Source organism: Gopherus flavomarginatus, chromosome 11 (assembly GCF_025201925.1).
Source record: "Gopherus flavomarginatus isolate rGopFla2 chromosome 11, rGopFla2.mat.asm, whole genome shotgun sequence".
NCBI lineage: Eukaryota > Metazoa > Chordata > Testudines > Testudinidae > Gopherus > Gopherus flavomarginatus.
The window spans coordinates 48,431,127-48,454,398 of NC_066627.1; the positions used below are offsets into that span (position 1 = coordinate 48,431,127).

General features: G+C 41.8%; 1 protein-coding gene across 1 annotated transcript in view; it reads right to left on the reverse strand.

The window, feature by feature from the left end:
• Nucleotides 1-1,483: 1,483 nt before the first annotated feature.
• PRPF6 (pre-mRNA processing factor 6) overlaps nucleotides 1,484-23,272 on the reverse strand; it is a 34,533-nt gene continuing 12,744 nt past the window's right edge. The window contains exons 10-21 of the mRNA XM_050918720.1: nucleotides 22,080-22,198; nucleotides 21,170-21,388; nucleotides 19,374-19,496; nucleotides 18,323-18,444; nucleotides 16,618-16,756; nucleotides 15,450-15,569; nucleotides 13,933-14,109; nucleotides 12,581-12,714; nucleotides 11,844-11,935; nucleotides 7,417-7,531; nucleotides 4,846-4,972; nucleotides 1,484-3,004 (exon numbers count right to left, since the gene is read on the reverse strand). Of these exons, the coding sequence (XP_050774677.1) occupies nucleotides 2,852-3,004; nucleotides 4,846-4,972; nucleotides 7,417-7,531; nucleotides 11,844-11,935; nucleotides 12,581-12,714; nucleotides 13,933-14,109; nucleotides 15,450-15,569; nucleotides 16,618-16,756; nucleotides 18,323-18,444; nucleotides 19,374-19,496; nucleotides 21,170-21,388; nucleotides 22,080-22,198 (1,640 nt within the window). The 3' untranslated portion in view covers nucleotides 1,484-2,851. The remainder of the gene's footprint in view (nucleotides 3,005-4,845; nucleotides 4,973-7,416; nucleotides 7,532-11,843; nucleotides 11,936-12,580; nucleotides 12,715-13,932; nucleotides 14,110-15,449; nucleotides 15,570-16,617; nucleotides 16,757-18,322; nucleotides 18,445-19,373; nucleotides 19,497-21,169; nucleotides 21,389-22,079; nucleotides 22,199-23,272) is intronic.

The following is a 23,272-nucleotide window of genomic DNA, read 5'->3' on the forward strand; positions in this document are numbered from 1 at the left end:
GTGGCAAGAGGAATTTCATGCTCTAAAGGAAACAAATCCACTTGCTGGTACATAGCCCTCACATCCTGATGCTTTCAATACCCCATTCTGTGCCTCAGAGAGTACATTTACCCTGACGGTGAATTTTTGCATTAGTATGTTGCTACATTTTAAGCTCTTTAAATAAAGTTCACTCCAATCTCATACAAAGCCTGAATGAATGGACTTTGTGTTGGGAACAAAGCAAGTGCAGGGGAGGACGGAATTCAGCCCTCAACCAATGGGCAGCATCCCAACCCTCCAAACCCCTCTCCTCTATTTTGGATTTTCCCAGGCATTGGATCCAACAGCCCTTCCTCAGCCCATTCCAAAGCAGAGTGTAAAAACCCCACTGCGTTCCGTCCAACACAGCCTCACTGCAGGACTCGAGAGCCATAGAGGGCTTTACAGGCCCTCTGTACCTAGGTGAACCATGCCCTGAGTACTATTGTATGTAGATTGTCTAGCACATTTCCAGTACTGTGGCACTTCCCAACCAAGAGGAACAGTTCCCTCTCCAAAGATCTTACAATCTAAAGAGAGAAAGGACAGATGAAAAGACAGGGAAGGGACATCACCTGTAAGCAGAGGATAGGTCAGGATAGGCTCCATAGGTACTCAATACAGTATGTAAATGCCATTTGTTAATCTATGCAGTAGCCATATTGGTCCCAGGATATTAGAGACACACGGAGGGTGAGGTAGTATCTGTTATTGCACCAACTTCTGTTGCTTTAAGCTTCTCTCTCATCAACAAAAGTTGGTCCAATAAAAGATCTCACCCACCTTGTCTCATTTGTTAACACATTTTTTCAAGCTGATCCCATGCAGAACCATTATTAGTTTGACCCAACTCTGGGAATCCTAGTTAAACTATCCCCTTATCTATATCCTCCCCACCCCAACAAACTAGAACCCCTGTCCCCTCTCAGTACGGTTAACCCAGACTCAACCCTTGCATCCCCCATGCACAGAATCTTCATTCTCCCTCTGCATCAGTCCCCATTCTCCAGCAACAGAAAGAAAGTCACTGTTAGTGATGGAGAATCTCTTGGGATAGGGGAGGTCTTCCCTCCCCATGCTGCTTGCCCTAACAGCTGCAGGCCTGAGCCTTTGAAAGCTTACAAGCCCCCAGCACACTAATGAGATATACTTTTCTTAATGAGGGTGCAACTGCACATGTTCTCACCAGCTACCTGAGAGAGAACACCTGGCTTCATTTTGCATTTATAAATCAGGAAGAAAAACTTTCATCACAAGTGGCCATTCCTTAAACAATGTGGCACTTAAAGCAAAAGAATATGAGAAAGCTTGGCAGACAAGATACATTCCTCACACGGGCATCTTTGCAAGGAGTAGCTGGCCTTTCATAAGGTACCCACCCACTAGTCAGATCCAACCACCCTGCGTTTACTCTTTGACATGCAACAGTCACTGCAATGGAGGAGATGGAGGTCAAATAGAATTCAAAGCGAAACACAAGACAGTTGTATTTTATAGCATCCCATTACATCTGTACAGTTTTCCAGACAAGTGACGGGTTTTCTTCATACATTCTATGATGATACATACTTAAAAAAAAATTACTATATCCTAGTATACAAATGCTATTAAATGAAGTTGGAGACATTTGTATCTTTCAGTTGGTGAAGAATAAAATAGATACAATCTCTCTGGAGGAGATTTCTTTTCACTCAAAGGAGGATCAAGAGAATGAAAGTCACCCCTTTGGGTCAAAAAATGGCACGGCTCATAGCTTTAGACAACTTTACTCATGAACCTAAGACAAGGGGCTGCAGACACAGAGATATGCTCCAAGATCATCCCAGCAACACACTAATTTCTCCATCTGAGTTTGGAGAAGTTTTTCATATCCATCCATCCTGGAGATCAGCTTCAGTTGTTAAAACACATGGCTTCTTAATAGTTCTAAGAATAAGGATTTTTCCTTTGAAGAGCCTCGAGTTATTTTTACCATGTTGTTCTAACACTACTGCTGTAGTATTAAAATGAAATTATTCTATTAAAATAATATGCTTATATTATACATTTTAAAATTAGAGAAAATATCACTAAAAATAGGTTCTGGTTACTGGATTTCACAAAATGCTCAATTAAGAATAGTTTTCCACAAAAATCTGACCAGGATTCTATCCCAAAAGTTGAGGAAGCAGTTCCAGTCTAGCTTTGTCACATCAAACATACAGTTTTGCCTTCCGTTTCTGCCACCACGCCCTTCCTTCCACCCCAACATTCCAGGCATGTCTTTCAGTGATAATTGTTCTTTGGTTCCTCGTTCTTTAAGCCTTTGCATGCTTAAATATCAAGGAGACAGCTTTGTTGACAAAGAGTCATCATTAAAAGGGCCAAACACCAAGAAACTGAAGGCCTGGTTGACAGGAAGAGAACTCGTGCCAGGGAAGACACCAGAGAAGCTGCAAGTCATCAGAAAGCAATCAAGTAATAATTAAAGTTTGAATTTACAGAATGGGTTCAGACATCCAAATGAGAAGGCCCATCAAACCTACGCAAAATGACTCAGCACCAACACCTGCCAGCAATGTTCACAGAAGACATTACAACACAAACGCATCTGATTATGCCACACCACAGACTGCAACGTACAGTCTCAAGCACTACTGCAGGAGTGGAAGGGACTGTCTCCTCATCATAATATTTTTTTTGGAAAACCAGTGGTCCTCATTTGTTCCACCAACTTCCTTCGTTTGCTCTAAGCAATTGCGTCGCTGGCAGGGTTGAGGGTGTTGGAAACATGTATAGCAAAGGGGCCATGTCCTGCAGGGGTGACTGATGCAGCTGAACACAGCATATTCTAGAAGGCATTTTTAATTTTGGCTGCCACAACTACTAGGATCTCTCCAATTTTTTTCTGCCAGTTCTCTATGTCCTTGGACACTTCACACCACAACTCTCCATGGCGGGGCTCAGCATTCTCACAGCGCTTCTTCACCTCTTCCTGCTGCTCCTACAGAAGAAGAAAAAACAACAGGTTGGGACTATCTTAATCCCACAATTCTTTCCCCTAGCTGAGTAAGACAGTCTTCAGATTCTACCATTCCTTCTTATGCATTGGTACATTGTGCTGAAAGTTAAGCGCTTATACAGACCATTGAAAAAAAAGAAAGAAAATAAGGTGGAAATCAGGGTTCGGAATAAATGAAGGTTAAAGCTTGGCAGCAATGGCAACTGTTCTGCTTTGCAAAGCAGCCCAATGGGCTGCCAAATTATGTTTGGTTTTCCACCATCTACCTTTCCCCACATTCTTTACATAGTTGCTCTTCAACAGAATCTAAGATTTGTTTTGAAAGAACACAGAAAAATGGACATTTTGTAGTTATGAATCTAATATGGTGCTCTATAGCCTAGTCTTAGTACATTCTAGGCTGCCAGACAATGAAACTGTTTCCCTAGTCACAGTTCAGGCAGAATCAAGGCAACTGTGGTGGAGGCTTTCCTTGTGTTGCCTAGACACATCAAGCATATCGAGGGGGACTCATCTCACTGAAGTTAAGAAGTCTCACATCATCTCAGTACCAGGCTTCTCATGAGCATTATATAGGAACTGCCACACTGGATTAGAACAATGGTCCATCGGATCCGGTATGTTATTTCCAACTGCGACTCAGATAGATAGATCAGGGAATGGGATAAAAACCCTCATAAGGGGCAATTATCTAGCAACACCTACAGGGAAACTTCTTACTAACCCCAAGCAGTTAGCGGATGGCTTACGCCTTGAAGAATGAAGATTGATTTCATACATTTTTGTATTAGCTACTGTAACTGTGGATGGCAAAGACAGGCTGCCAACTGTGTTGAGTTCCTTGTGGTGGTGGTTTTTGTGAGATTCACTCCTGGTGGACTGAGTGGAAATACCATCTTTGGAAGACCACACAGAAAAGTTAGTGTGCTTGGGGTCAGTGCTCAACAGTGCACATTTTACTGCATCTGTTATTGGGGTAGCAGTTTCTAATTTTAAAAATCCATATTATTTTTCCATGCTGTGATATCGAGTGGAATTGATTAAGGAACACCAGAGCGTGCATGTAGAGAAAAGTGCACATTCTGCCTAAATGTACCAGAGCTGTGGCAAGCGTTACATGCACTGCTAACTGATCCTGAAGAGTCCTCCATCCTCTGCTTCAAAAACGGAAACTACACACTTCAGTTTAAGAATAGACATGCAATAGCAGTGGGTGTTCAATATGGCATTTGGCTTGACAATGACCATTTCCTGCAGAACCACAGAGAGAACACAGATGGGGTACACTAGGCTGACAGTTGCTCTGATCTATAATCAAACACTAGGATTGCACACAACTGTTTCCCAGCCACACAAAGCTGTCTGCTAAGATACAGAACCTTTTTTGTTTAGAGCTTTGAGACAGCAGCTCTGAAGGGTTCTGGATTCAGAAAGTGATTAAATCATTTGTAGGTTTACATTTTCCATTCGTTAAGGCAATCAGCTGGCAATTTCTGAAGCTGAAATCTAAAAGGCAATTCCATCTATTAACAATGCTGTTTTTAAAAACACCATGTTTTAAGTCACACTGCTCATAATTATCTAGTTAGCAAAAGCAGTCAGCCTCCCACTCCTCAGGTCCAGTGTACTGCAGAGGAAACATACTCTCTGCTAGGAACAGGGTGCTCTTAATGGCTGAGAAGTGATTTCTGCTGCTGATTAATGAATGGTGGTGATGGGCTTCAAAAACAGTCCTGTTAGCCAGCGGAAGGTGGGGTGGGGATGCTGGACCACTCCCCAGGAGGTCACGGCTTCTATCTATAGAGAGAGACACACTCCGTTACCTCAGTGCCATGCTGGAGCTCAAATTTGTAGAAGAAAGCCCAAGCATCCCCCAGGTCTGAATCTATCTTCACCGTTCGATGGAACCATTCTCGGGCCTTGGTTATTTTACGCTCGCTCCAGAACAACCTGTTGCGGGAAGGAAAGGGAGAAAAGCAGAAGTGAGCAGTTGGCAGATCACTCTCTACTTGCAGAGACAACGGGTCACCTGACACTGCTTGAAAAGTTCAGCTCTTGGCTCTCCCAGCACAGAGGGGGTAACTTTGCAAAAGAGATCCTTCTGCCTGGAAAGGTGCAAGAGGGACTACAGAGGTAAATGAAACATCCACTGTTTCCTTGCCGATTGCTGACTGAGCCTAAAAGGCTAAATTAGCCCCCAACCAAGGAAGGGAGCAGGGGGGAGAGTCAGATGTTCTGAAGAAAGAATGTTATTACACCTCCACCCCGATATAACACGACCCAACATAACACGAATTCGGATAGAACGCGGTAAAGCAGCGCTCCAGGAGGGCAGGGCTGTGCACTCCAGTGGATCAAAGCAAGTTCAATATAACGCAGTCTCACCTATAACGCAGTAAGATTTTTTGGCTCCCGAGGACAGCGCTATATCAGGGTACAGGTGTACTTCTTGAAACCCAGACAGAATCTTCCCCCCTCATTTGCTTACTGTCAGTCAACCATGCTGCACCAAATTCATAAAATGAGAGGATCATGCAGGCAATCTTATGTCCCACCCCCATGTTCTTAATGTTTTAAGATCTTGTAGCTATCTAACAAGCTGTTTACAATCTTTAGATATTTGGAGCTTATTTAAGTCCTGTACCTATAGAAATGTGTCCAGATTTACAGAGGCCAGGATCTGAATCAGAACTCATCGTACTGTGTAGCAGAGCCATCACTACAAGTGCACGTATATACTGAAATACGAAAACGTACTGAAACAGATGTACATTGAAAATCTGTTTCAATGCAAAAGGGTAGGAGTGGGATTTAGATGTTTAAACCCCAACTTTTGCACTCACATTGCCTGTCGCCATTTCTAAAATTTGCTCATGAATTTCAAAACTTCTCCCCCCAAGAACTAATCAACTGTGTCACATTTTATGGGTTTGGTTTCTGTACGTCAAATACAGTTCAATTAAAACTAGCGAGGTCTTTATGAATAGGAGGCTGTGTGACTGGCTAAGCTGTTCAGTTGTATAATTTTATGGTTTGATAACACGATTGTTTTTTAAGCCTTATGATACTCTTGATTGTTCGGTGTTAGATAAACTGTGATTTAAAGAGCATGAACATTGATAGGAAACAGACAAAACACCTGCAAAGTAACAATTTGCAGTAACATTTCCTTTTAAGGAAAGCTCTTCACAATCATGTTACAGCCCAAGGTATCGGAGACACATACAGAAGACTCATTATGGGAGGCAGAAGCAACTTGCGCTGGGTTTAGTTTAGCTACTAAATAGTCTGAGGCTGTACCAGAAGGGACCTGGAACCAGTTTCCCTAAAGCGAAAGTTAAAATTCTTCTCCTTTGCTGACAAAACTGAAGAAGTCAGCTGTCATTGTCTGGCAGACCTTAGTGCCATAGTAACTGGAGTGAATCCTGTATAATTTGCTTTGGCTTACAAGAAAAGTTGTGTAAGATTTGGGCACTGTTTTACACGCTTCCTCTGTTAAACTCTTCTGGTATTTACAAAAGAAAAAACAGCTGGTTCCAATCACTATAGCACTAAAGTCAGCCCTGCACTTGAATGGAGGCCCTTAACATAAAAGAACAGGAAAAAAGCCATGAAGCACAGTGGATTTAAGTACTCGCCCTTCAACATTAGATAACTTAAAATTTGGTCTAGGCAACAAGAGAAAATGACATTTTAGTCTTGTTTCAATTCCTAAATGGACATTTGGCTGCTTCACAGAAGAAAATTCAGCATGACCGGCAACTTATACTCAGGAAATCCCCAAAATGAAACAGCATGGGATGATGGAAGCAGCAGAACTGGAAATGCAGAGTATGCCGGGTCAAGATTATGGGCCACTGGCAGAATTTGGGGACTAAGAGGAAAGAGACAGGGAATTTAAATAGCACCTGTCCACATTAAACTGGCACAGCGGCCAGCACAAGCAGCCCCACGCTTCCATGGGCATGAACAACATATCCCCAAAAGGAAAAGCAATTACAGCTTGATTTCAAGTCTGTGTCAAAGTTATGTACCAAGGGATCCCATGCTAGTGATGTTTTCAGTGTACCTAAACCTAACACTAGAACAGATCTCAGCATGAATCCACAGTGTTCCCCATTGCTCTCCTACACTTCCCAGCTGACATTAGTACTCCGAGAAAAGGTAGACAGCTTGTGTTCAATCAAGAGAAAGAAGGTGATATGCGCTGATGCTCAGAGGCAACTATACAGATGCATCAGTTGTTCCTGGATTTGAGGCATATCAGTACTGTATTGAAGCAAGACCACGTGATACTGATCTGCAGCAATGTTTTCATGGTGTATTGACCTTAATTTGTGTTCAGAGACAAAATGTCTACCTTTACTTCATTAAAAATAGGAATAGCTACTCACTTGGCTACAGCCAACAGGACGTGAGGGTCGTGCTCACACTTCTTCAGGGCATCCACACTTTTGGTCTTTCGCTGTGGTCTTGCCTCAAGGAAAATTGCTTCTGACCATAGAATTCCTGAAAACCAAATAGGAAGATTCCAATTTTTGTTAAATCAGAGATTAAAAGGCCACATTACCAAGAATAATGAGCATGGTAGGTGCTTAAATCCAGAATGGAGTGCGTCATTACTGCCTCACACGTTCTGGCCAGAAGGGACCATCATGATGATCTAGTCTGACCTCCTGCATACTGCAGGTCACAGAACCTCACCCACCCACTCCTGTAGTATGACCACAACCTCTGGCTGAGTTACTGAAGTCCTCAAATCTTGATTTAAAGACTTCAAGCTACAGAGAATCCACCACTTGTTCAGAACAGGCCAATGACCCATGCCTCACTCTGAAGAGAAAAGCAAACTCCCTCAGAGTCTATGCCAATCTGACCTGGGGAAAAATTCTTTCCTGACCTCACATATGGCACTCAATGAAACACTGAGCATGTGGGCAAGAACCACCAGCCAGACACCTGGGAAAGAATTCTTTCTAACTCAGAGCCCTCCCCCTCTAATGTCTCATCTTTGGCCAGTAGAGATATTTGCTAATAGTAATCACGGATGGGCCAGAGACCATTGCAGGCAATCATACCGTCCCCTCCATAAACTTAGCAAGTTCAGTCTTAAAATAAGTTAGGTTTTTTTGCCCCCACTATTTCCTGTGGAAGGCTGTGCCAGAACTTCACTCTTCTGATGGTTAGAAATCTTCATCTAATTTCAAGCCTGAACTTATTGATGGCCACTTTATATTCATTTGTTCTAGTGCCAACGGTGGCCCTTAACTTAAATAGTTCCTCTCCTTTCCTGGTGTTTATCCCTCTGATGTATTGATAGAGATCAATCACATCTCCCCCTTTACTTCGTTTTGTTAGATAAACAAGCCAAGCTCCTTAAGTCTCCTCTTGTAAAATAGGTTATTCATTCCTCTGATCATTTTAGCAGCCCTTTTCTGCACCTGTTTCAGTTTAAATTAGTCTCTCTTAAAGATGGGAGACCAGAACTGCACACAGTAGTCCAGAAGAGATCTCACCAGTGCCTTGTATAATGGTAATAACGCTTCCCTATTTCTATTGGAAATACCTTGCCGGATGCATCCTAGGATTGCATTATCCTCTTTCACAGTCGCATAATATTTGTGCTTCATAATCATCCTGTGATGGACCAACCTAATGCTCAAATAGCTCTCAGTAACTTTGTACTGAATGTTTCTTTGTTTTGTGCTCTGCAGTATCAGCTGCTATTTCCTGAATCCTGAAACTCCAGCTATGAGGCGCTTCTACACTTGGTCTGAGCCATTCACACTCTTAACTTTCCTTTTTTTTTTTTGGTACTTCATACACTAGGTGTGTGCCAACCCAAAGACTTTCAACCAAGACCATCACACAATGGGAACAGTGCAGTATAGAACTATCCTCAAACCTCTTCTGGAGACTCTGCATCATGTAACACAAATGACTGGTGTTATGTGGTGGCTATCAATGGATGCATCTGGAAGCAATGTTTGAACACTGTTATCCCACAAGTGCAGGTAAATGTTTTAATTGTACAGACAAATATCACACATTGCCTACATATTAATTCAGTTCATTCTTGAGAGCCACAAGATGGGGTACACTCATCAACTCTCCAGTGGTTAGCATGAAGGGATAAATGGTCTAGTGAAACTTTCCACAGTTCTCTTCATGCACCCAGTATAGTTCCCAAGATCACTGCCAACAAATTATAGAAGCAAAGCTAAAATGCCTTGGAAATATATACATTTCTAGTAGCCTGCTACAAAGGGGGCACTTAGTATGAAAATAATAGACCACCCAAGGTCATTATTGACAGATAGGCGGTACCCAAACTTGAGCCTGGTCTATACCACAAAGTTTTACCAATGTAGTTGTTGGCTAGGAGTCCGGGGGAGGGCGGAAATCACACTCAGTAGCCAACATAGTTATGCCACCAAAACCCTGGTGTAGATGCAACTATGCTGACAAAAGAAAGAGATGGTGCAGCTATGCCTGCAGAAGAACTACTGTCAGCTTATACTGCACCTGCACTACAGGGCTCTGCCAGCATAGCTACGCTATAGCTAGCAAGCCCATAGAGAACGACCAGGACCAAAAAGGTAACCAAATCTCTCAGATAGTCAGGAGTGAAATTGTTCGGTGTGTAATTTTAATTGTACGGGACACACTACATCTATCTAAGAACTATCAATTCTCATCTCTTCAGAGCGAACACGCCAGGAAACTACTCTCAAGAGGAAAAACATTAAGAAGCTGTAAAACGTACCACCTGGAAGCAGTTGGAAGAGTCTGATAAGGAACGCTGAAGTCCTCCCAATGATCCTTACTGTACCCCGCTGCCAAACAGGCCAGTCACAGGAGGCCCAGAAAAACTGCTCTAAATGCCCACAGAAGTCTAAGGTTACACGTCCCCAGATAATTTTTTTCATTGCCAAAAGGCTGAAAAGGAAATCTGCTCAAAGTAGCATGACATCTTCTGTTTCACTTGTCAGCCAGCCACACCTGTGGAACACTCTAGAGCTGTGGAAATCTTTAGCAGTCTTATATCTGCCAGGATTCCATCAGGGGGGTCAGAGCAATAGCTTCCTGTAAGCAGCAGCCATGTATGCACCATAGGTAAGGCTACGATTCTGTCATAGATATTTTTAGTAAGTCAGGGACAGGTCACGGGCAACAAACAACAATTCATGGAAGCCGTGACCTGTCTCTGACTTTTACTCAAAACATCCCTGACAAAATGGGGAGTGGGAAGGGTCCAGCACCCTGCCCCCTGCCTGGGAGCTGCAGGGGGCCCCGTCAGCAGTAGTGGCTGGGGAGCTCTGGGGTCGCCATGGTGGCTGGGAGCTGTGGGGAGTCCCACTGCTGACTGCAGAGGCTGGGCTGCTGCAGCGGGTCCCCTGCTTCTGGCAGCGGTTAATCAGCTGCAGGGCCCCCAATGTCAGAGGTGTCTGGAAGTCAGAGATTCCATGACTTCCACGACCTCCGTGACATAATTGTATCCTTAACCACGTGTGTGTGTGTGTGCACACACACTCTCTCTCTCTCTCTGTTCTGATTTCACTGATAGTTTAGAGCAAGAATTTTCCCTTTGTGTCTTTCAAGACTTCTCTTTATTTGCAGGGTATATTTGTACCAGTGTAGAAAAGTCCATGACCTGACCTGAGCATGTGTTTTATGACTATCGTGGTATTCCACAATAGGGGGAAAAAAAGATCCTTAAAATAAAAATCTTTTCTTTCTCAATATTATTTAGCTATGTAGTTGGTACAAGCCTGTTATACAATTGTGACTAGGAGGGGAACTCAGCAATCATGAATGGCAGGGAAGGAGGTTCTGGACGAAATATTTATTTGTGGCTCATGCTACAAAAAAGTTTAGAAACCCCTGACCTAGTGGGAGGGTGGGAACTGGAACACCTGCATTCTAGTCCTGGATCCAACACAGATCTGCTGTGTTATCCTGGGCAAGTCACTTGCGCACAATCAGTTTTCCCCATCTGTAAAACGGGGATAATATTTACCTATCCCATGGAAGTGTTGTCAAGGTGCCGACAAGCTCCAACATAAGGAATTCTTAAGAGTGCACATCTAGTCATGGAAGATGCAAAGAAATCTCATAATTCTTCCACTAAATCATACCGTGCTAAACAGTTCTATTTCACAAATGATCTCTGTTAACCCAGAGTGCTTTCATTCAACCCCAGAACCCATCACTTCTTTTAAATAGAAGCCGTCAGTTTAGTTCTCAGAGAAGAAAAAAAAGTCACCCATGACCCAGATACTCTCTCAGGAAACCAGGAACCACATACTAGGCACAGGCCTGATAACACAATCCAAGCAACTCTACAGGAAACCTGAACCACCTGTGAACAATCCATGCCCTTCTCTTCAGGCAAGAGTCAAGATCATCTAGGACCTCTAAGAGATCTGCAGCACTTCTTTTGCATAAGGAAATTAACACTTCCTAGACCAATGGTTCTCAAACTTCTGTACCGGTGACCCCTTTCACATAGCAAGCCTCTGAGTGTGACCCCCACCTTATAAATTAAAAACACTTTAAAATATATTTAACACCATTATAAATGCTGGAGGAAAAGCGGGGTTTGGGGTGGAGGCTGACAACTTGCGACCCCCCATGTAATAACCTCACAACACCCTGAGGGGTCCCGACCCCCAGTTTGAGAACCACTGTCCTACAGCATATCATAATCTATCCAGTACATAAGATGACGTGGCTAGCAGAAACATCTTAGAGAGATGAGGAGCCCTCTTATCCACCAAGCAAAAATAACTGCATTTCAGAAAAATCAGCTACTTCTTACCCGAGTTGGGACATTCCTGCAATGCCTTGGCCATCAGCGTATTAGCAATGTTTTTTAGTCCAGCTCTGTATTCTAATCGCACAGACTCTAACCTGGTGTGGAAAAGACACCATTGTCAACATCTCAATTCAGAAGCTAAGAAAGCAAGAAACTTGTGAGATGTTTCATTTGAAGGACATGGGACTTGTTAAGAACACAGCTACTAGTGCTATCTGCACAGCTTCCAGGAGACTAATTTTGCTCACTCTCATAAGCTCATTGGACTAAATGTGTTCAGCAGGAAATCATGGAAGAATCAATGGCTTTTATAATTTTTCCATCCCATGGGTTAAAAGACAATTGTGACCTTTATTTTGTAATAGTCATCTTAGATAAAAAAGCATTTAGAGGAGACTGAATTAACACGGAAATGGAAAGACCTGGTTTCAGAAAGGTAGTTTAGATTAATCTGCAGTTTCCATTACAAGAATATAGTTGTCAACCAACTGCATTCCCAAAACAGGTTAACATGATGGCAGCTGTGTCCTAGAAGAGCCCCCCAGGAGACTGCAGGTATTCAGAAGGGAATTGTTGTCCCCAAAGCGTGAAATACCCAGGATTTTCCTTCTGGCTATATGCGATAATAGAGAATCCATGCTCGGATGGCAGGAGGTTGGGGAAGGGTGCAAGGTAATTAGCATAAAGAATACATTGCCCTTATTGTTCATGTGTACTCAGTTCAGCTCTACACTACTCACCAAAGGTCTGGATTCTTTGGATTCTTCAAGCGAGACTTCTCCAAGATGGCTCTTGCTCTGGTCAGTTGCCCAACTTTTTCCTCCAGCCTGGACAGCAAGAGCCACAGGGGTGTGGAATGGGGGCACTTCTTCAACTGTTCAAAAGAAAGCAAACAAGCCAGGGTTTGGAGCAACAGGGAGAGATGATGACAGGGAGTTTATAGTATTGACTGCTTTTTATACCAAAGCTGCAGAGCAACTTCCAGAGAAGCTAATCCCCAATGAAACTCTATCTCTGTGGAGTGTGTGGAGAAGGGGGAAATGGGAGTCACTGATGTCACTTGATATTTTTTACACCTTTTTTGGCGAGTTTTATGATAGGAATCCCTGTGAAAAATAGTTTTGTCTTGTCTCCTGAAGTTCCAGGGGAAAAAAGCGCAATGCATTGTGTATTACTGAGCCCCTTCAGTGTTATGAGGAAACACACCTTGACTAATGGGTGTATTTAAAATCTGTGCTGCCTTGAGATGGAACATAGAGCGCTGCACCAGCAGAGGAGAACATGGCATCCAAATTTAGGTTTCCTTTGACATTAAGGGACTTTAAGCCACTTTTAGCCTCCAATTACTAAACACGTCTCCATGTCAGTTTCATGGCTAATTTTAAGAGCATTCACTCTCTTATTCCACATCACTCCCAAGACATGCCCCAAATATATTTGAAGTATATGGCAGCATGCACCTTTCTGGTGGCTAATCTATCTCTTTGGACTACATAAGCTCTCTCCTTGCACTTTGTTCCCCGTAAAACCTACCAATGGGCACTTTTTCTTCTTTGGTAGCCATTAGAATATTAAATAGAAAAAGTAAATATTTTAAAGGGGAGCTTGAATTCTCCCCCTCCCCGCCCCTCAATCAAGACAAGCATATGGCCAGTTTCCTCTTAACATTGTCAATACAACCGAAAGAATAGGTAACTCGGTTATAGCATAACCACACTCAATCTACTTGGATGTGTGGTTTGATGTTTATACTACAGAGCATGAATGTGTGACAAAGAGGAGATTAGCCTCTCATTTTACGCAGACAAATCTGAATGCACCAAATATATGTAACTTGGAATGAATGTTACTCTAGTGGAGGATAAATTCTATCCAGAGACTCTAGTTTAGATGTTCATCCTTTGTTCATCCTTACCACCTAGCCATTTCTATGTGATCATTCTACCCTTTTAGCAAGATGCCAGCATCCAGCCTACCAGTCTGCCAGGGACAGATTCCTACGAGTTATGGCTTTTGCTTTGAGGAAGACAGTTAATACACGATTTCCCTATACTGAAGGCATGAAGCAGAGATGGAATCATTCCATCCTTACCCCTTGATTATAGGCTTCCCGGGCTTTTTCTATTAGCTCATCTTGCTCCTCGATCTGCCCTTTCATCATCCACAGCTTGGGGAAGTCTTCATAGTGCTTCAGGGCTTCCTCGCAGAGCTCCTGGGCAGCAGCAATGTTCCCAAGCACCCATTCCAATTTCACAGATTTCATAAAGACCTGAGACCAGACAAGAAAGTGCTTTATCATTCGCAGTTATTGATCCAGTAACACATCAATGCAGTGGATTCCTTGTTCCACAAATATACAGCTATTACATGTGCAGACTAGGAACAGATTTCTGAAAACAAGACAATTGAGGCTAAAAAAATTCTGGGAGTCAGCAACAGCTAGAGATCGACACAAAAGTTATCCAGGAGTTGGAACAACATGATCAAACTTAACCTTTGCCCCAACTATAAGCAGAGTGCAGATAGTGATATTAAAGAAGTATTCCAGGCAAAAATATTTAGGTAGTAGAAGAGCACATGAACATGAATTTGCTCACTGGCTTTCCTACCACACCCCACTTTCCTTTTTCAGGTCTCTACTACACTTGTAAAGGTGGATCCCAGGACCTCTTTTCCTCCTTCCCCACACTCCAAAGCTCTGAACTAGAAGGCTAAGGACTACCAGATACTGCTTTCAATTCTTTCCTTTACTATTTAGAAGGGCCATTATTGAGAGATAATGTGCTTCTTGCTGGTCCAGATTGTGACAGACTAAAACCAAAAATCAAATACAGATTGCAGGATACTTAGATACTATTAGCTTCCCACATCTTTGAACACCCCCAATAGCCCATTCAAGGAGCAACAGCATCGAATCTGACATACAGAAGTGTCACAACCCTGACTGCCAGGTAGAGAGGAATGTTTAAAAGATCAAGGATGAGAGGTAAATTTTTTAAAATTAGTTTTGCTTTATTCTCCCCATTACGTAGACTAGATCTATTTTGTTTGAGGGGTAGGATGGGAGGGTGTTTTAAAATGGCCCAGCTGAAAATTGGCAAAATAACTTTTGACTATAAATAATATTGCTATCTACAGCCTACGTATTGACACACCAATGTAGTTTTATATCACAAACAAGAAGAGTCTGACCTTTGAGATAACATGCCTGTACTAGGAACTCAAAAAAATAGGCATTAGAAAGTCTTCCCTACAAATAGGATAGTTTCATTTTTAAAAGCGAGAAATTAAATGCAAGACATGCTTTATGTAACATGACTATTACATAAACTGTCAGCTGGAACTAGGAATTTCTTGACTTTTCCCATCTGTGTAACAATCTAAAGTTTTATTTGATCCTAGTCTTTTTTTCTCCATAATAATTTACTTCATGTTGCAATGCGCTGGGGAAGCACTTTAACAAATCAGCCATGACCCTGCAAAAAACAAATAGCAGGATGCCATCTGGAAAGTCTCTGGGGCCATGAAAGTGAAGGAACTCCCTCTTCTTCCCTCCCCTCTCCCCCACACCAAAAGAAGACTATCGTACCACCCATCACATGTTCTTACTCTGGCTGTGGGGGCACTGCTACGTGCTTTCGCCAGTAATCTCCTTGCTCTTTCATATTCGTTGTTTTCAGACTCCAGCTTCACAGCAGCCAGCCAGATCTCTTCACTGTTGGGGTTGGCCTAGGAGAAGAGAGTGACAAATATATACTCTGATACATCAGAAGATTTAATGCTTTGTTTGGTTCAGATTTAAACTGTAATCAGGCCCTTGTCAATCTCAGGTCAAGCTCTTCCCAATCATCCATGGCCTTTTAAGGTTACACAGAGTTCTCCCAAACAGACCCACGATCCAAGGATCTACGCCAGTTTAGGAATTGGACATTTCATTTCTAAACTGCTCAGAAGAGTTGGTCCTTGAACTCTCTTCTGAACCATCAATTCAAGTAGTGAAAAGATTATGAAGCTGAGGCAGGGACTGTTTTATTACCGTTATAGACAGTGCTTGGCAAAATGAACCCTTGATCCCCGACTGGGGTCTGTAAGTACTCCTGCAATACAAGTAACTTCAGGGCATTAATGCTGGGAAAGGTTCAGAGATCTAAGAACAATTTAAAATTCCCAGAACCTAGCTGTGGAATCAAAAATCAGTCACCTGAAGTAAGAACGAGTCTCTGCTGTCATTCAGTTTTACTACCACTCTGCTTTGGAGGCCCCACTCTCCTCATCATCAGCACTATGGAGCTCCTCACTCCTTTCAGTGTCTGGAGGATAACTTCCTTCATTTTGCAGTAGGCGGATTATACTGGTCCAGGCTACAGACAATTACAGGGGGCAAACAGGAGGGCACTGCACTATATGTGGGTGTGATCCTGGTTCTGGAATCCAAACCTTTACGTTTCAATAAATGGAGGAAGTAGACTAATTCATCCAGAGGAACCTACTGATAGAGGGGAGACTGCTAATTGGAGAAATTGGGCTGGGAGTGGCAATTCTGAAAGGGTTGCAGTCTACAGGGTTGCTTCCAGCCTGCTTCTTTATTCTATCTGGGAAACAGAACCAAAAAGGAATGGGAGTTTTGCCATTTTGAAAGGCTAACTTTGCTGCTGTGGGAGCTCAGAGCTCTCTCTAGAAAGGACCTCATCATTTGCTTTGCTTTCTTCCATCCTGGCAGTAATTAATTTATGCATCTGCCATGTACTCAAGTCTCTCAAATGACGACTACACTCACCTGGAAAGCCAGGGCCAAAATGCTTCTGGCTGCAGGCACATCTCCAGCCAGCCACTTCGATTTGGCTCCCATGAGCCACAGCACTTCTGCTTTAGGACAGTGAGCCACAGCTCTCTGCAAGAGAGCCTCCAGCGATTCCCTGAAATGAGAAAATGTGAGCTACGGTAACATGAAGGCACATCTATAAATCTGAACTGCCAGACCCTACTTCCACTATTACTCGATGTTATAAATAGTTATTGTTGCAAAGTCCAATGCTATACACTTTGATAAATCATGTCATAAGGAGATGGGGGTGGGTTCTTTTCCCATGAAGTTTCTAAAATCAACTTTTGAAAAGGGCTCTACAAAAAGTGAATCGTTGTTAAGACACCATCATGTGAAACAAGTGTTTATGGAGAGACCTCACATACAGCTTGTGTGTCTTGGAAAGTGCTGTTCAGCCGAACAATAAACCATACTAGATATGGTGGCAACTGTGGAAGTAGTCTTTTCAAGCATTATCAGCTGAAGTAGCCTGGATCACACTGATAAATCTCTCTGGAGATATTGAAGAGTAGGTTAGATAAATGTCTATCAGGGTTGGTCTAGACAGTATTTGGTCCTGCCATGAGGGCAGGGGACTGGACTCAATGACCTCTCGAGGTCCCTTCCAGTCCTAGAGTCTATGAGTCTATAAGAGTCTATGTTTTCAGTAGAGTAAAAATGTATTTTACAAGTGAAATGAGGGGCTAAAAGTCAGTCACCACCAGGAAACTTGAAAGGCTATTGACAACAGTGGAGGAAAAAAAAAAAAATCATGTTGAGAAAGTGCTCGAACATTACAAGCTAAGTCCCAGATCTCACCATCAATTACATCTGAGTAGTCTCATTGGCTTTAACAGGATTATTTGCAAGTGTGTCTGTAGGATTGCGGCCATAGGCCCTTACAAGTTTAGCCCCTCTTCCAAACTTTCTAAGGAGAATCATAGAATCATAGATTATTAGGGTTGGAAAGGACCTCAGGAGATCATGTAGTCTAGTCCAACCCCCTGCTCAAAGCAGGACCAATCCCCAAATTGCCCCCTCAAGGATTGAACTCACAACCCTGGGTTTAGCAGGCCAATGCTCAAACCACTGAGCTATCCCTCCCCCCGCCCCTAAAATATTAGATGCATGTGACACAGCACAAGCTTTAAGATACACAGTCTGCAGTTTGGCTTTTCTTTTGTTTTCAAGCTTAAGTTCAAGAGTGATCTTAATCAGAACATTTATCTGATATAAATTAGTAACATTTTTAATTAAAACCTGACTGAGGGCCTCCCTACACACACACTGGCTGACTGATGAACCAGCATACCTAGAGAAGTTTAAATGAAACCAGTGACTTACCATCCTACTTTCCCACCATTTCTCGGATGTCCCATTCCCAAGAGGTTTAACACCACCTCCATATCCCTCCCATATACCAAGTAGCCCCATTCACCAAGAGGATTTTTAATGACATCACACGAGTAGTAGGTGCTGTCTACCACCATAAGAAATTAAACTCAGCTCTGCATACAATTCCAATGGGTTTTCACCAGCTCAGAGACTTTCTAAATCCTATTATTCAATAGTTTATGGTCAATTTATTAGCTTCTCTGCCTACACCAACCCCAACCCGCACACTTTAGAACCGTAAGAACTCCCTTTTGGTAGCGTGAGAATTATGCAGCACATGTACCTGGTTCCATGGTTCTTTTCAAAGTAGGCTGCTCGCAACCAAACACTTTTCTTGCTTGGGAAAACTTGTAAGGCATAAGCATAAATTGCCCGAGCACACTCTAGGGCATTGTGAGCAACACACTAGAGAAAAATGAAAGGAGGGGAGAAAATCCAAAGGAAGTCAGTACAGGGCCTAGAGATATAAAGTGCAGGCTAGAATGATGTACGTATCAATGGTGACACAGAGCTCAAGGTTTTACAAGAATTCCGGTGAGTGGTATTTACCAAGTACATATAATAGCAACAGGACAAACATCTGAATAGCAATCACTTAGCAGAAATTAAATATATAGTGGATTCGGAATAATGTTTTACTCTAAATAAAATGCAATGGTGGGATTCTCACAAGCACCTAGGAGTCTCAGGAAAACGCATGCCATTGATTTTCAATTGGGCTTGTACTCTTAAGTCATTTAGGTGATTTTTAAAATCCAATGTTTTTAAAATTGGTCCTGTATGCTTGCATATGCATTGCTTACCTACAGAACTCACTCGTAAGCATGATTACATATGCACTTATGGTCTGCAGGCTCAATTCCAGGTCAACATATTGAAAATGTAGCTTTGGACGTTTTATAAAAGTAATACTGGTAATTTAGTTGTCAGTGCATATTCGGTCTGTTCCAGATTGACAAAGAAATCCAGTTAGATTATGTAAACATTTGAGCTAGAATTTTCAAAGGAGCCTAAGGAAGTCTGCCACCTAATTCCCTTAAGCTCCTTTGAAAATTGCCACCTTGGCCTACAATATCTACTCATATTACAAAAACAACTGCAAAATTTCTGCGCAACTAGCAGTCTCTAGAACGTCTCTAGAACAGGAAGGTTGCAGCAACTCAAAACTGAGAAGTGCTGACAGAACTCAGAGACAAGCTTGCACAGAGTCTGTTGGCATCTGGCCAGTAATATCAACCCTTTATTTTCACAAAAAACAGATCTAACTTCCCAATTGTCAGTCCCTTTCCCCTACTATAATTAAAAGAAAACAGAAGGGTCCTAATCAGACATACACTATCTGCATCTTCCATCCAGGTATGTTTCCGATCTTCCTCTTCGATCCCAATCCCAATCACGGCTCGCATAATAGCCTGACATGTAGCCACACTCCCAGCTTTATCACACTCCTCAGCATCCTAGAGACAATAAGAACAACACTAAAACAATCTGTTATTCCAGTGTGAAAAGCCAGCAAAGGAGACAGCACATTCTATTGCATCCTTTGAGCAGGAGACTGACTGACAAAGCATGACCTCTCCAGCCTGGAAGGGTCCCCTCTCTCCATTTCACTGATTCCCTTTGGACTGAGCCACCTGTGGATTTTTCCAAAATAAAATGCTGAAAACTATGAAGGGAAGTGGGGAGAGAGAGCATGAGAAGATAAGAAATGCTCCAAGACAGACTGAGCCATGAAACCTAACAAAAATCCTGTGTGTGAAAACAAATACACATATGGAGGATGGTGGCATCAATGCTCATAACCTCAAAATTACTGAACTTCCTTTATGTTTGGCTTGATTCTCAGATCTCAATATTTAAATAAAACCATCGGCCACCACCAAGTTAAGCAACATTTGGCACATTTATCAGAATACACAGGGGAAAAGGTTTGTTTTAATATACACAACTCAAAAAAGATTTTGTTGAAACCTGCAAAATAAATTCTACTTCTGACAGGATATCCAGCATGGAAAATTCCAGCACTACAGAAGTTTGAGAAAGGAGGACAGCAAGGTTTATAATGGAAGTTTAATTTCAATCCTCATTAGATTGGTTCCCATTGCTATAAATGAAGTTGTATCTGGTTTAAATGATAATGAAAATGGTAATTTTATAATTGAAAAATATAGTTTCCTAACTGATATTCTTTTGACTGGTGTGCCAATTGTGCAATGCAGATGTGAAGAAAAGCTCTGTGTAGCTCAAAAGCTTGTCTCTTTCACCAACAGAAGTTGATCCAATAAAATATATTACCTCACCCACCTTGTTTCAGTGCATATACGAGATTAACGTTAATGGGGTAGGCTCAGACACTGCCTTACTTGTATTTTAATTTGCATTCAGAACAAGAACATATGAAAATACTTTGCTGCCTTCATGCACTCCACCAAGTGCCTTAGGCCAATAAAATATTTTATACGTTATTTTAAAATTTTCTGCCTTTCAAGTCCAACTTTTTAAACAGAAGGATTAGAACATTAAGCCAAGTGAGAGGTACATTGCAGAGCCTATTGCCAATCCAGGGGCTTTGCAGGCATCGTTACCCAAAACATTCAGATGTGGACACTGCACAAAATCACTCCACTATTTTTTGCTGTCCACATGCAATCAATTACACCCATTTTTTGTAATGTGTTGTCGGAAGAGGCCTCCTTTTGGTGAGCAGATGGCTTTTAAATCAATAAATCCAGGAGTAGGTAATACCCAAAAGCACAGCTTGAGGCTTGTGCCCGTAACGCCCCCATACAGCAGCTGCTTGAAGTAGCCCAGTTTAAAAAAAAAAAAGATGTAAATCTGACTACAGTAAAGTACGTTCTCCAGCTAGATTGCAGGTTACTCCCAGACATATCACTTAATCACGGCACTAGTCTGGTTCCTTCTAGCTCACATAGTTACTGATCAGAAGTGACTCAGATATGGGAGACTGATATGGGAGGTTGATAAACAATATCAGAAATGTTAAGTTCCATATTATTTCGCATCAGTAGGCTTCGAAGCAGGAAGAGAATGAACAATCTGAAATGTATGACTGTAGTCCAATACTAGCACGCATAGAAGGGTTTTTTAAAAAGGGAACACACACGAGTACCTGGATCCACTGCTCTCTGTTGATTTCTACCCCATTTGCCCGGAGGGACGTGATAGCTCTGTCAATGATTTTCTCCACCATCTGAGTGTTTCCATTGGCTTCCTCCAGTTTGGCAGCAGTTATCCAAATGTGACGGTCTGTTGGAATGTTCTCACGGGCTTTGTTTAAGACTTTGCGAGCATTCTCATAAGTCTCCAGCCTTGCCAAAGCAAGCCATAGCTGAACAGCAACAAGTTAAATGTTAAAACAAGGAGACGACAACACTTCATACAGCAGTATCTGCCCAGTCAACAGGAGAGAGAGAAGGCTTTGCACCATGCAGATATATACTCTTTGGTAGACTCTGCCCATCTCACACTATAAGTAGGCTTCGAGATGCCAATATATAAGTAGTAAAATAATCAGTTTACCACTGGCCTTGAAAATTCAATACCTTTTATTCCAAATGTGTGAATACTTTGTCTGTTGGAATTCTGCAGTAATATTTTCTGTTGTGTTGTCAGTTGGATTTATAGCTCAATATATGGTTCAATGTTTTTAAAGTGAATAAAACAGTGGCCTAAGTAGTGTGTGTGTGTTTGTGCAATTATCATAAATGCATGTGCAAATTAAGTAACCATGCAAGCAAAGTAACTAGCCATTTATGGGTACAATTACCCAATTTAGATGTACAATTACAGTGACAAGTACACAACAAAATGACATGTAAAAACATGCTGAAAACCATCACCTGAGGCATGCAAATTAACCCAGAAAGATACTGCCAAACTGTCTTGCTGGTCAGTTAAAACGCCTGGTAAATCTGCACATAGCACTTTACTGTCAATTTTGCTTTTCAAACCTTGTAAACATCAGACCCTTTCTATAGGAATATCCTTAACCTGAAGCAGAGAGAGATTTGATAACTTACTTCCACGCTGGTTGGGCAGCATTCCACTGCTCGGCTCAGCATTATCCTAGCATCTTCAGGTTCTTCTAACTCCACTGCTGCCTTCCACAAACGTACTGAGTTCGGAACATGCTCAAGGGCTAGAAAGGTGAAATAATATGAATCTTGGTAAAGGCTTTTACAAGAGAGAGAATGCTGTACTACCAATAATCACTTCTGCAAACATCGCTATTGCTTTTCTTTCATTGAGGAAGTCTTAAAAAAAAAATCATTAAAACAGTTTTGCTCACTGAAAAATAAAAGTGAAGTTGGAGAGAGAGAAAAAGTCCTGTTTGTCCAAACCAGAAGGTCCTCTTGTTTCTCTTCAGCCAGTACACGATGGAAGAATTGAAGCAAAATAAAATTCCACAGGCTGCAAAACTCTTAAATGGTAATATCTGTGTTAACTCTTTCAGAAACTGCTTCAACGGTTGTCAGAACACAAAAATCAGGAAAGCAAAGAAGCCATAAAGCACTGTTTCCCCAATCCAAGCCAAACAAAAGTGATTTTCAGACAACTGTTGTGCAAGTTAAAGGCTTTTCCACTTAATCTTGACTGTGCCCAGTTTGAGATTTTAGAGCTGTTAGATATTACAGGTCTAAGTAGCGTTCAAATCAATTTTAGAACATTATAAATGTTTTAGCTCCTTAGGACAGGCATTTTGTTACTGCATCTTTCACTCAGGTATAAAAACAAGCATATAGGGATTAATTCTCACAAAAATGGATATGACAGAGGGTGTTCTTTTATTATTACAAGCAACACCAAAAGATTACAACAGAATATTTCTCTACTTTTCAGGTGTTCTTTACCTGATGCACTTCGTGTACATTCAGTTTCATTGTTTTGCCTATCTGGTTAGTCTGTGCTTTTATGGGAATGTTATAGCAACAGGGAAGAGAAACATTTTTAAAACAGGAAAATGTGATTGTAAAACCACAAAAAAAATGAAAGATGATTCCAAGGAAAGTGTAACATCTGAAATTACTTTTAAAACCTCAGTTTTTGAAGTTGAGCAGGTTTCAAGTTAATGGTGTCCCTTTAATTGTTCCAACAAAGGTCCAGGGAAGACAAAGATTGTTATCCTGAGCTTCTCTCAGACTCAAAACCAGAAGGAAATACATACAGAAAATTATGTTATTCTGACTAGCTGGACATTAACTGTTCTTCATTA